Source organism: Ammospiza caudacuta, chromosome 5, assembly GCF_027887145.1.
Source record: "Ammospiza caudacuta isolate bAmmCau1 chromosome 5, bAmmCau1.pri, whole genome shotgun sequence".
Lineage (NCBI taxonomy): Eukaryota > Metazoa > Chordata > Aves > Passeriformes > Passerellidae > Ammospiza > Ammospiza caudacuta.
In genome coordinates, this window is record NC_080597.1 from 46,200,358 (window position 1) to 46,214,423 (window position 14,066).

Here is a 14,066-nt window from a genome sequence, read left to right on the forward strand (position 1 = left end):
TTATCACAGCCAGTTATGTTAGTGTAACGACAGTACTGAAATGGACTCAGTTTTATTTCCCGGATGCACTTACCCGACACAGATCAGGGTTGCAAGAGGCTAATGGTTATTTCAGAGCTGAGGTCAAATGCTACCTAGTCCCAGTGTCTTCTCAGTGCCCTATCACGGGCTGTTTTGCAAATCCATAACAAGATAGCCAGCATCAGGGTTTCAGAGCCCAGGTGATAATGCATGCAGTGTGATACTGAGCATATCTCATGGCCTCTCTGTCCTCTCCTTCTTTTCCAGCTCCTGACTCTGTCAATAATGTGCCTCCATTCCAATCTCAGCTTCTTGGACTATAAACCCTTCATTTTTTGTTTCTAGGGCTGTGTTGCTACAATGTGGTCCTTGTGTGTAGCAGGACTTCTCCTAGCAGAGAGCTTCACATCTTGTTTGTGCTCATGCAGCCTCTTGCCTGTCCTTGGACTGACCACTGGGAGTGACAATGCCACAATCCCAGGTCTGGGTCTAGGGTTGCATAATATAATTACTTTGAAGGTTAACATCTTCTTCCAGCTTTTTCTATTTGAACAGCTCTATGTTATAAATACTTTAACTGATTAGAGTTTTTTCTGTAGTTCTTCTGGTGCCTCTGAACTATTAGTCCCAAACTGCTCCTTGCACGGATTTTTTCTGTTAATTATGTTTATTATGAAACTATTATTAGACACAGTTCAGATTTTAGTCTTTCTAAAGGTGAATACCACTAATAACTAGTGCAGAAAAATGTAATAGGGTTGTGGTGCAGAAAGTGATGAATAATTTTTCTCATGATTGGGAAACCTAGCAATGGCAATGAGCCTAGATTTTCTGTGTCAAAGCTGAAACCCTTCCCTGGCTTTGCAGAAAACAGTCTCACTCAGTGCTACCTTGCTCCTTTTTGTTGTGCTCAGCTGTGTGCAGGGGTTTGCATCTTCACTCTGCCATGCATCCCGAGGGCTGCTGTTCTCAGGCAGAGAGGTTGGTTTTCTCTCTTTCCCCTGCCACTATTCTTTTTCCTGAGCATTTGCATTTTCTGATGTGCATTTGCTGCCAGTCTCACAGCGCAGTGAGGGAATCTGGCATCAGCAGAATACAGGAAGAAACTGTATTAGATTCAACCTTGCTTTAATGGTGCAAGTCCCACTAGGTTTTGAGAAATGTTATGTAGGTGAGGAAGAAAGATTTGATTTTAATGAGAGATGACTTGCACCAGCAGCATAACAGGTGCAGTATGAGAATCTAGAGTGAAAGAGTTAATTCATATTCTTTTCACAGACATAACTGTGAAAGAGCATATGCTGAATGTGCATTCCAGTCTCATTTTTTGTTCTTATTTACAGTGACACATAATGTATTTCCCTTTAACTTTGAGTGCTTCATAAACCTGGAGCTGATGATGAATATGCAGTTTACACTCCAAAGGCACTGGAATCAGTGCAAGAAGACCTTAGAGTGGTTCACAGCACACTGTGATCTCTGCTGTGATTATTAATCAGTTAGGCTTTCAGGGGCACATGCACCATCCTGGCTACAGCACTTGCTTATTCCTCTCTCCTTTTGCTTGATAAATGTGATATCTAAACCTCTGGGAAACTCATAAGAAATGTGTGACTTCTGTAAAGAATCCTGAATGCTGTTTGCTCTGAATTAATGTTTAAAAGGGTTTGGTGCACCCTTCAGTGGGTTGTTAGTTTCAGTCTTGTTTTCTTACACACAGCCTGCTCATCAATCTCCTGGAGAGCAAGATTGGCAGTTCTGGGGGAAGTGGTCTGCTTTCAAGTCTGGAAGATATAAGTGTAGTTGTGGGGTGTGTGTTGCCTCATCAGCATGTGGTGTTATATGGGAAAGAAATTTACTGAAAGGAGAGGAATTGTTTTGAAGAAGTGGAAAATGATTTAGGACTTTCAACATATTACTGGTTAAATCTGTATTAGAGCAGTTGGTATTTCAGAGTTGTGGTTGCCCAAGATAGCACTGTACACAGGCAGAGGAGAAGAGATGCCCTTGAATTCCTTTGGGTTTTGTAGGAATACAATAGGAGACAAATGTGCAACCATAATGAATTAATGCATTTTTTTCTGCTCATAAAAACAATCTATTTGTAGGCATTACAATACAGCAACAATTTTGTTCAAGTGATCAAGTTTTCAACTTTTCTAGTATAAATGGTTTGAAATAGTTATCATTGTTCTACTGACCTATCAGCAGACACATGACCACGGTGTAGAGCTGTTCCACAGCCAGCTCCATAGGGTTCTTCCACAGGGAAGAAGTGAGAGAAGGACTCATTACTGTACCTCTTGCCACTCTCTGCACAGCTGTAATCCTTAAGCACTAGAGCCTAATGCCTGAACTTGTCTTTTTGGCAGGTGGAGGGGTATTTTGTCTTTGGAGGAGGTTACTGAGAAATAAGTCATGTGCTATCTTGTGCTTGAACCACTCTGGTGGCTTGCTGTCACAGTGAAAACATCACTGAGAAGATGAGGGGAGCTCTGTGCAATTTCCCTTGGTGCAGTAAATCAGATCTTTTCATTACCCAGAGGTAGTGAGGGAGAGGGTAGTGAATCTGCCCTGCTCTACTTCATGTTTACAAACCCTTCAGGTCTTCCTAACAGGATTTCTCTGCAGGAGGATTGAGACATGAACTGAAGGTCTATTCAGATCTGTTACTGCCTTAGGACTCGTTGCACAATCCAAAAAGAGCTGCAATCCCAAAAGTTAGAGACACCACTGTTTGACCAGAGACAACTGCAGGGCCATGACTGGCTGCAGACACAGCAGTGGAACAGCTCAGTTTGTCAAAACCTGCTCAGAGATGCATGGGTTCATCCTTCTTGCCAGCTTTGGAGTCTGGTTATGAACACTGTTTGTGCCCTGAGAGAAATTATGATGATGCTGAATTCTCCTGGTACTGACTAGGATGGAGGAGTGCTGTCAGACCAGGGTGGGAGGTTACGTTGCTACTTTATGTACCTCATTTAGAGCTCAGCAGAATTTAAGACTTTAAGACTGTGAGCTGGACACTTATAAAACATTAGTGAATTCTACTTAAATTAAGAAAAATATGCATTTTTAAGAAATCTTAAGATAAATATTTAATTTTGTGTATTTTTATTTTCAGGATGAATAAGAGATACTTACAGAAAGCAACAAAAGGAAAACTGCTAATAATAATATTTGTTGTAACACTGTGGGGGAAATTAGCATCTGGGGCAAATCATCATAAAGGTAAGAAATTCTGTTCTGTTCTATCATGTTGTGTCTGTGGCCTCCACCAACAAATTCAGAAGGGTCTGGGCTATGCCACCTTTCCTCCTTATGCATATTTATGTCTCCTGATACTGGTTCACTAATCAGTGAATTAGCATTTCATTAAATGCTAAAAAAGTGTAATAAAATAAGAAAAAATTAGTGAGTACATTTTGTCTCATAAAAATCGTTATCAGCAGATATATATGATGCAAATGAATTCCTGGAAAGAAACAATTTTAGTGGCTTATATGATGCTTCTGCGTGCAGTTATCTACCAAGATTAACTTCATGGATAATGTGTATTGAATGAGATTGTTTCATCATAGAAAAAATACTGCCACTTTGCAGTATTGTCTGGTTTCTATGCTTTGCTCCTAACACCTGAGCAGGAACTTTTTGTGACAATGTGAGATTTGTTTCCTCTTGGTCATTCCAGCCCTTAATATGTATGTATTCATACCAGCACAAGCTGTGATGGATTATTTAATTTTGGTTAAAGGTCTTTCTTTTGCATGTGTGTTTCTGTTAACCCTAACACAAGAAACATGCTCTTCAGATTCATAAACAAATGTCTTGTTATAGGCTAATAGAACTTGAAATGTGATGTGCAGGATAACAGGATTTTGAACTCCATTTCTCATTGTCATATAGTGTCGGCTGTTTATCTGCTTATACAAGATCAGAATAAGCTCTAACAACCTGGATAAAACAAGGGTGGGACACAAACATTACCACAAGCTAAGGAATTAAACCCAGAGGAAGGATTAAAAAAAACCCCAGTTAGTTAATTTCTCTGGTTCCATGTATATTTTATGATGTTCACTCTGATGACAGGATTTCATGAGCAAGTATTTTTATACACCAAGCTGCTAGATATTTTTCTGTTGTTGAAGATACCTTTCTTCAAAATGACCCTCTGATTAAGGACTTCAGGATGCAGAGACATTTATGCAAAGTGTTATAGAAGTTGCAGTTTGACTGCAGACAAAACAGAATCTGATGTGGTCCAGCAGGCCTCCGGGTGGGCATCATGCCAGAGAAGAACTGTGCTGATACCCTTTCCTCAGCCTTGTTCCCCCTCCAAACCAAAATACAGATTTCTGCTGTGGCTTCCCAGTTTAGCTCTCTATTGGAAAAGAGCCAAGTTATCCTAGCCTGCATTCAGAATTCTTTTGCTTTGATTATTTCTCTTTAAACATACAAATAGCCAATATCCAGACCATTTTGATTCCATGTGCATGGGCTGGTCAAGCTGTGTTTGATTCTGTGGAATTCAAACTTTGCCAAAGTATGCTTACTGTACTTTTTGGAAAACTGATGAATAAAACCTATCACCATGGATTATATAGAAACAAATTATAAACATAAGGACTATGTTGGGATTTAGTACTTCATAATTGAGAAAAAAAAAAATCCACCACCAATTGTAGCTTAGCTGTGTGAGAGGAACTCCAGCAGAGCTATATATTGATTATCTGGACAGTGTTTGTTGTTTAAACCTCAGCCTTAGAGCAGAGATAACTTAAGGAATATTTAATTTAATTTTTTTAAGATAAAAAAGTGCATGCTCTCCCTTAAAAATGAGATTATTAGCTGTAGGGTCTTTATATTCCTGCAAGCTAACAAAAATCTTCTTTTTCTTTAATTTGTATCTTTTCATGCCTTTAAAAAATATATGAAGTTTTGCAGGAAAAAATAATAATGAGAAGCATGACTTGAGTATTTAATTTGGAAAAGCAGCTATTTTACCTGTTCAATTTCTTTTGGAAAGAAAATATATTCAGAAATATTTTGGCCTGTGAATTTAGTAAATCAGCTCCACTCACTATACTGGGGATTTTTTAAAAAAGCAAAACTCAAGAGTTATGCAGCTCAATTACCATTGATTTCTAAAGGTACTAGGAGTTTGAATTCCCATTGTGTCATAGAAAATCTTCCCCCTGCTCTCATGGCAAAAATGGAGCTAAGGTACATTGAAGGAGAACTTCATGCTGTTCCCCTTTGCATGGAGTTTCCAAATACTGAGAAACATGAATTTTTTCTGCCCTAATTATCCCTAGCATCATTAATCTTCATTTATAGAAGTCCTTACTAACATATTGACATGACAAACCCTTAATGACTTTGAAGGAGCCCCTACAATTCCAAAAATCAATAATCTGCATTTAAAAAAAATCTTTACTTTCCTATTGACTTACTCATATTATTCACTAGTTGCACTAACCTTCAAACCCATCTCTTTTTCAGAAAGCTATTGTTAAAGAAAAGAAAAGGTACAAGAAGAAAAGGATCATCAGTGTGTGAAAAATTGTTTAATGAGCATTCTGCTCTCCAGGCAGACTTCAGGAGGAATATTAACAGATGACTCTGACAGGCTATGAGTAGACTGGTTGTGCTTATTTCTGGGATATGGCACAAATGAAAACTCCCAAGTCAGCAGCAAGAAAAATAGAGGCCAAGGCAGGGCATGGGAAACAAGGCTCTGAGGACCACTTGAGCAATAGGGTTACAAGCTGGGATTTCAGATTACATCTTTTCAGTGTGATGTGTGTGGATGCCAAATCCACCCCTCTTTCTCTTGAGAAGTCTGGTTTGAAGAGACTTCTGCAACCATTATCTTGACTGATGACTGGAGTTTCATCATTCTGGACAGTAAGTCCAAGAGCTAAGAATGTTAAACAGTGTTTAAAACAACACAAATCTTGCTTTTTTTTTTTTTACTGCACACAGGATTACGAGTCCTTCAGTGTGATTCCTGGCTGTGCAAATGCTTATATTCTATTTATCCTGTCTTCTGTAAAAAAATCTCAGTAACTTTGCTTTTCTTTTCGTTTTGCTGGAACCTGATACCATGGTGACAGGTGCCTTACCCAAGCACGTGCACCTGAGAATCAGCTTGCAGCCCCAGAAGCGTTTGTGCTGCAGTAGCTACATATGAGGAGAAAGGCACATCAGTCTCCAAAAGGATGTTGTCAAGTGTATGAGTCAAAAAACTGATAAAGGCTAATCCTGATCCTCCTACACATTGCTAGCCCTTGGAGAACAAACAAACCTGTACAAACATACAGTGTTTGCTGGCAGATATGGCAGGCGGGCATCAGTTCAACATCACTGCCTTTTTGCTATTTCTGTCATAGGGAGCGTGAATTGATTTGATGACCATTGTATCACAGCCATGTTTAAGGTGTCAAGTGTTGAAATGGTCCTTTTGAGAAAAAAATGTGCTGATACCACCTCACAAGCACTTCTTTCTAGAGAAGAGACTACTGTGGCACAAAATTTATACTCTAAAATTAAAAACTCTTTCAAACTACATAAATCCATGAACTTTTTTATCAATAAGGTTTTTTAAAATTGATAATGTAATAAAATATCCTAGTTAAATGAAGAGTGCTTTTGAATCTAAGTATAGTTTAATATTTCTCAAAATGCAAAAATATAAGTTTAACATTAGTTTTAAATCCTGGAAAAAATAAGAAGTAACTTAAAAATATGGCTAATGATGAATGCTTACATGCCAGACGGAATTTGTTGCAGAACCAGAAGACACTCTAGGTAGATAAGTTATTGAATATTTTTTGACTTATCATGAAAAGTCATGATAATTTATTTTTATTTTTAAAAAGTCACTCAGAAGCTGAACTCATTAATCTGATGCCTATTATATAGATAAAGTAAACTACTGTATGAGATGCAGAATTGCTGCTCCCACTTGCCTGTGAATTTGCACTATATTAGAAGTCTGAGGGAATGTCTTTCTACTCACAAGGAGAAAATGAATTTTGGTTTCTCCTTGCAGAGGAGGAGCTGTTCCAAAAATCCAGCTGAATGAAGGAGCCCCTAAAGCTGGTGGTTAGGTCACCCTTCTTGGATGGATCTGCCTTGCTCAGTCGCCCAGTTCCTGCTGGGGCAGGAACACTGCTGGCACCAGTGCTGTGATGCAGCCTGTGCCACAGGTGCCTGGAGTTTGGGAATGGGTATGAATATGGGAACCAAGAAACTACATTCCTAATGTTTTGAGACACTGTCTAGGTAAGACTAGAGAATATACCAAATGGTTACAGAGGAGGTCTGTGAAGTATTCAAACTCTCAGTAGAAATACCTTCATCATGAGGTTATAGTGGTTTAGTATGGGTTTACATTTGTCCTTTCTGTTGAGTATTTTACACTGTGTAGAAGACAGCATTCATAATGCAGAGGCCATTTGTATTAGAATTAAAAACAGAAAGTAGCCTCAGTGCAGAGTACAGAAACCAGATATAGACATTTCTTCTTCCACCTAAGCAACCACTTGAGAGCTGCATGCTCCCTCATTTTCCTTCGGTTGAGCTGAGTGAGCCCCATTGGAGGTGATGCCATTTTTTGGGGACATAAGATACGTGGTTTGAGCTACAGAGTGCACCCAATTCAGGTCTCCCAGTTCCACTCTGGGGGTTCTAATATAAGGGGTAAGCAGATGCAGTACTGTTTTTTCCTCAGTTTGCACTTTTTTTGAAGTACCTGTACTGTAATGTTTATTGAGGGATCTGACCCTGCTGATAAATTCACCTTCTGGTTGTGTGGACCTGTCAAAGGACAGAAGAATTGTTCTGCATATTCCCAGGTTCTTTACTGGAATTAGAAAATAAAATGTCCAATATTTAAATGAGGGAAGTTGCAGGCATGAAGAGGAATGTGTGTGGATGCCTTGGAAGCTGCCATGTGAGACTGGAAACTGGTGGGTAGGGTCTGTCAAAATATTAGATGGACACATCCACTCATGTGTTATTTTTCTGTCAGTCCTGCTTCATGCAAAAACTCTTTTGTCATATTTGCTGTCTCAAACATGGACCATCTTATCTCTTGTAGAAGTTTGGCCCAGAGATAAATTCTTTTAAATGAGAGTGCTTTGCGTGCAGCTTTCACTAACCTAATCCTAACTGTAATTAATGTTTAAATATAGAAACAAATGAAGATAATAGTTATTTTAGCAGGCAGAGGGAAGACAGATATTAGATGTTCTTATCTAACTTGAGCCTGATTTGAAAGTTTCAGTCATCAGGATCAGAACCTAATCCAAAAATTGCCATTTCCTTGAAGATAAAATAGAACAGTCAGTCAAAAACTTTTGTATCAGTATCTGTCACTGCAATCTAAAATGTTAATGCTATATCTGTTAGAATTCAGGAGATAACATTCCTTGGCCTTCTACCAGGATCAAAAAGGAAGAAGAATCTCTTTTTGCTAAGGTGCCAGTAGTTCTGGTGGTTCACTAGGACATGGGTGCAGAAATCATTACAATATCAGAGTTGTGCCTATTTCTTCCCTGTGCTGCCAGCTCCATCACAGCAAATGTCTCCCTTCCTTTTTACCCCATTCCCACCCTCACCTTGGCTCTGCAACTTGTCTGTCCTTGAAGCAGCCATGGAGGTTCCTGCATTGCAATGATGCATCATGCATTTTGCCTTAGACTGATCACTTAAAAATATTTCTATTCATATTTGGCAAGTAGTATGGTTTCTTGAGGTTTTTCTGTGAAAAGGAAAAGGGCAGGGGTTTTTTTTGGGCCTGGTCTTGTAATCCCTATGCAAATTTTTTACTAACTTGCCACAAGTAAGTACACAGGGTAATTTTCTTAAATACATTCAGATTTTGAAATTGTGGAGTAAAGAAGATGATTGAAAAGAATATTATATTCTTGTAAAAGTTGTAGAGTTGATTTTACAGTTTCAAATTCTAAACTTTTTAATATTTTCATTTCTAGTAATGCTATCTTCCTTTAGATAACTATCCCACTAATCAAATGTTTCTTTAGCCAATTTCTGTTTCAGAAGATTAAACTTTCCTATACTTCTTTGTTAGGAAAATAGTGTAAGATCTTAGGACTGAAAAAAACACTGATAATATGCTTATTCTTCTGTTATTTGTTCCTGTCATGAGTAAATGTTGACATTTCCCTAATACTGCAATCAGATCCACTTTTCCAGTTTTATATTCTTGCTCTCAAATTCCTCCAGAAGAGTTTTTATGTGTACTGAGTAATACATTCTTCTAGACTTCTTTATCCTTATGCCTAGGAAAACAGAGTGATTGCATTTGCATGCCACAGTTTTTACTAAAATCATAAAAATAGTATGAAATAAATTGTTACACAGTATTCTTTTTTGAATCTGTGGATCAGAATTTTTTTGTTAACTTTTTAAGTGCTCAATTAATGTAGCACATAGTAATGTATATTTTGTTAGCCTTTCCATATTTAAAATATTATTTTCTGGGCTTGCAGTTATATTCTGAATTTTTCATTTGCCTAAATGTATATCATGTTATAAAGAATCTCTTAAATAAAGATGTCAGATGCAGCTGTGATCAGGAAGGAAGAGAAGGACTGTTTGGGGACCTGGAGACACCTGTCAGACATCATGGAGCAGGATGCTGTGCCACAGCAGGCCATGGCATTGCTGCACTTGCCTGTGCCCGCTCTCCAGACCCTTCCCTCTTTATGGAAACAGTTTTACTCATTGAGTGTACTGGCTGTGCTGTCTTTTAAGAGGATCCTTCCAGTACAGATATGTAATATAGGAGGTGTAAACAGGACAATTGTTACAAAATTTTAAAGGTAAATATCGGATGAGTTTACACAAGTAAACCTTTTGAGGGAATTTTCCGTCTCTATATAAATAATTCTGGTAACAAAAGTCTACTGAGTTACTCTGAGAATGTGAATCCTTATGTGCAGGAAAGCTCTGCATGGACTTATGGTTGAAGTTTCCAGCCTTGGAATTGGACATGAGATGTAGAAAAGGCTGTGTTTGGATCTTCTGATGGCTTTGGAGCCAATGGTTGGATTATCTTGCGATATAATGGATGGGCATGACAAGTTTATATCCAAGACCCTGAAATCAGCTTTCTGTGGTAGAGAAATCAAGCAGATTTGTCTCCACTAGTGTGACAATTTAATTTTTTCCTGTCTTTTTTCCTTGAAGAAATATATCTGGGAATATCCAACAAGAATGTAATTGAAAAGAAAATCTGATTAGTGTACAGTTTTCTTTACATGATATTTGCTCAAATTTTAACATTTTAAGATCATATAATTCTTATAAATCAAATATAATGAGTCAATATCATGTTACAATTACAGTCTGATCCTTAACAGTATGTGTGTGGAACTAGATGATCTTTAAGGTCCCTTACACCATGTGTAAAATGACTGTAACAGCAGGATTAGAACCAATTCTATCTTCAAAGTCAACATCTGCTTTCCTGTATGGAGGACATATATATTGTATTGCCCGTATTAAAGTTTTTGCATTGTCCCTTGGGCTTTGCAACACACATTCCATACAATCAACAATGACTGTCCCATATGTATGCTGGTGCCTGCTGCATACCCCATAATCCAGCTCAAAGGATTTCACATACTCAGATTGCTTGGTTTGTGCCTGAAAAAGCACATCCCATGTAGAGATTATTTCTATAACATTCAGGGCATATGTTAATCTGATTTTGATTTGTATTAATTTTCTGCTGCTGATGTATAAAGACTGTACCCTTCTCTCTTGACACTCTTCACTGAATTTACTCAACAACAGTGTTAGTAATTGCTTGTACAATGTCATATTTTAGAACAGCTGTTCTTTAGTCATACAGGTGCCAAGAAAACATTCAGAAGCAGTCAGCTGTTCTGGGAAGTATCCATAAAAAAATATTTTCCTTGTTATGGTTTGCGGTTTATAAACTTTCTTTCTGAGGAAAAAATTGAGTTGTGTTCACTGTGGGGCTGAGGGAATTTACTCTTTTAAGGCTCACTGGGGCAGTCTTCCTGTGCAATAGTGAGTTAGAATTATAGAATGATAGAAATTTTTAGGTAGGAAAAGGCCTTTGAGGTTGTGAGTCCAGCATAAAGGACTCAGTGCAAATTTGTAAAATTTGTAATCATTTTAGAAGACAATGTGTGCATATATGCATATGTGTGTAAGAGGTATGAGAGACTTGGGTGAAAGAGGAAAATGCAAGGTCATCAGTGCTGAAATAGCTTACGTGGACCATTTTAGTTTTTTAAGGCTTATAATTTATTTATGGGAGTTTCACAAAATAGTGGTGATTTTCAAAACAAACTGAAAACTCAGGGAATTTTCCACAACATCTAGTTTTAGGCATCTCTTCTAGATTCTCTGGAACAGCCTTCAGAGCTCATTCCTATCAAAAAGTGAGAACCCAAGCTTTAAGTATAAGTGTGAGTTTTTCCCTGAATTCCTACATCAAATAATTTACAAACTGTTGGGCAGCTTCTGGAACTTTTGGAAAGCCTCTTAGCAGGAGGACTTGGTTTGGATGTTGTTCCTTCATCTGCCTAAAAGCTCTTCTCCTCTATCAGGGTCATAATGTCTGAATAAAATTCTAAAGGTCTTATTTTATTTCTAATTTTCAAAAAGAGTCTCATTTTGCAGTTCAGAAGCCAGTGAAATCTGGTTTGTGACAGATTTATTTATATCTGTGTATTATTCTGCAAATGTCATTCCGTTGTTCAAAAAAAAGGTTTAGCTGTTAAACCTGGATTTTATGTTTGTTCAATTTTTTCGTGTTGAGCAAAAATACACAGAATCAGAGAATTGTTGATGTGGGAAGGGACCTCTGGAGATAATCCAGGTTCACCTGGAGCAGGCTACATAGGATAGTGTCCAGGCAGGTCCTGAATATCTCCAGAGAAGGAGGCTCCACAACCTCTCTGCACAGCCTCTTCCAATGGTCTGATTTAATTAAAACTTTTAGAGAGATGCTTCTGCCTGAATTAAGGTGCAAATGAGATCATACCTTGAAGTCAATAGTATGGATTTTATTTAACAGTAAATATGAGGTAGAGACAGAGAGATAGAAAGAAATAATAAAAGGTGGAAGGGGGGGGGGGGGGAAGGGTGGGAGAGAAAAATAGTGACAGAGGGACAGATTAAGTAGAAAATGTCACCATTCCATGGTACCTGATGGTGTCATTGAGCCTCTTTGATTTTCTTGGTGGTGAGGGTCCCCTAAAACAGAGTTCAGTGGATTAATACCTGTTCAGGCAAGGTGGGAACCCCCAGGTGACTCTCCTGGGGGAGAAAGGTTTGCCACTGTCTCTTGCAACAGACTCTGGATCTGTTGTGCCACTTTGGTCATGTGTAGTCCCCTGGTGCAAAAAAATCCTTTATAACAATGTTTCAGCCATTAGCCGTAGTATTTCAGTCTCTCACACACTCTCACAGGAAAGCAGTGTTTCATCAGATTCAGACTGAATTTCCTGTTTCAGTTTCTGTTTGTTGCACCTTGTCCTGGCACTGGGCACCACTGAAGAGTCCGGCCTCATTCTCCTGGCAGCAGCCCTTAAGATATTTGTGTGCATGCAGAGAAAGTCTGGAAGAACTGTTACATTTGTAAAGAAATAGTAGTGGAATTCTGACCGTCCTTTGGGAGTGTGGAAGTACCATGTAACTGTGGCCAAGAAAAACCCACTTCTGTACTTAGATGGGAGCAAAACTGTGGCAGGCTAAGTGAGGGATGGGCACTTTCTTGGGGGTTCAGATGACAGAAAGCAGGAAAATCATAAAAGAGCAGTCTGCCTTGTGCAGCTCTCTTTTACCAGGCTGAGCAAGAATTCTGTCTGTAATGATGACGAGGCTGAGGCAGGAGCTGCCAAATCTGTCTTGTTCTTTTTCCCCCATAGATTTGTACAACTCTTGTACTCAATTTTTTCTCAAATAAATGCAGACTTAGAATTCCTTTTTGCAAAATACTTCTGGCTTCAATATCAAGTGCCCTTGAATGACTAAAGTATAAACCTGAACGTGTGTGTTATTTTGAGTGAATGCAGAGCTGCAGAAAGGATATACACAATAAGAGTATTCTGTTAAGACCAACACAAATCTTGGGTGCATTGTGCCATTGTATTTTTAGGTGCCAGTTATTAGAATTGCTTCAGCTGAGTCTATGCTCCAGAGCTGTGTATGAGAGGAGAGCTGCCTGAATTACTGAGAATTGTTCTGGATCCAGGTTTTGAACCCAAATCTATCTATGTGTCTGATGAATGAGGAGCAAGCATGAACCACTTCAGCCTGTAGTTGTATCTCAATGAATAGAACTGAGCATAGAAAAGACCAAAACCATCATTAGATTCCTTCAGTGTACTGAAAGACTGAGGAAAAACCAAAGTTTTAAAAATCAGACAGATAGCAGAAAGTGTTGTACCTCTGAAAAACACAATGAAGATATTTATTATGTAAACAACTTATTTAAAACTTTATTCAGTTTTGTTCTATTATGTAATATGCTACTGATAGAAAAAAGATATTACTAGTGCTAAACTTTCATCTAAGATGCATTGGCATGTGTCAGATAACTGTGGAAATTCTGTGAAATGGAGCCCAGAAGGTGTGCTAACTGCTACACACCGCAGAGTGGAAAGTAAATATATATCCAGCAAGTGAATATTGAGAAAAGAAGCATCTGGAAGAAATGGGAATTTTGGATTCTTAATTGTCTCATTCACCCCAGAACATCTGCCAGAGATATTAAGAGCAAAAATGACTACATGTGAGAGAAGATAAAAGTTTAAATAAGGAAGGAGGAAGAGTAATTTTGTGCCATCTTGTTACGCTGCTGAGCACCGTGCATATGAAAGTTGTTTAAATATCTTTTTTTTCCTGGTAGTTTTGCTTAAAAATTGTCTTAGGAGAGTTAAAATACTGTTTCCTCAGTCTGTGTAAATGTTTTAAAAACCTGTGAAAATCCAGAAAACCTCAGTAATGAAAAGTAAATGGTCCATATTTTCTCCCTT

The 14,066-nt window shown here is 38.2% G+C and overlaps 1 protein-coding gene across 3 annotated transcripts in view; it reads left to right on the forward strand.

Annotated features, from left to right (window-relative positions):
* The window catches only part of TAFA2 (TAFA chemokine like family member 2), a 182,759-nt gene that overhangs the window by 129,158 nt on the left and 39,535 nt on the right, over window positions 1-14,066 (forward strand). For all 3 annotated transcript variants that reach the window (XR_009274758.1, XR_009274759.1, XM_058805265.1), the window contains exon 2: window positions 3,146-3,252. Coding sequence is in view for 1 of the 3 variants with exons in the window: in XM_058805265.1 (XP_058661248.1) it covers window positions 3,147-3,252 (106 nt within the window). In the remaining 2 variants the exon portion in view is untranslated. The remainder of the gene's footprint in view (window positions 1-3,145; window positions 3,253-14,066) is intronic.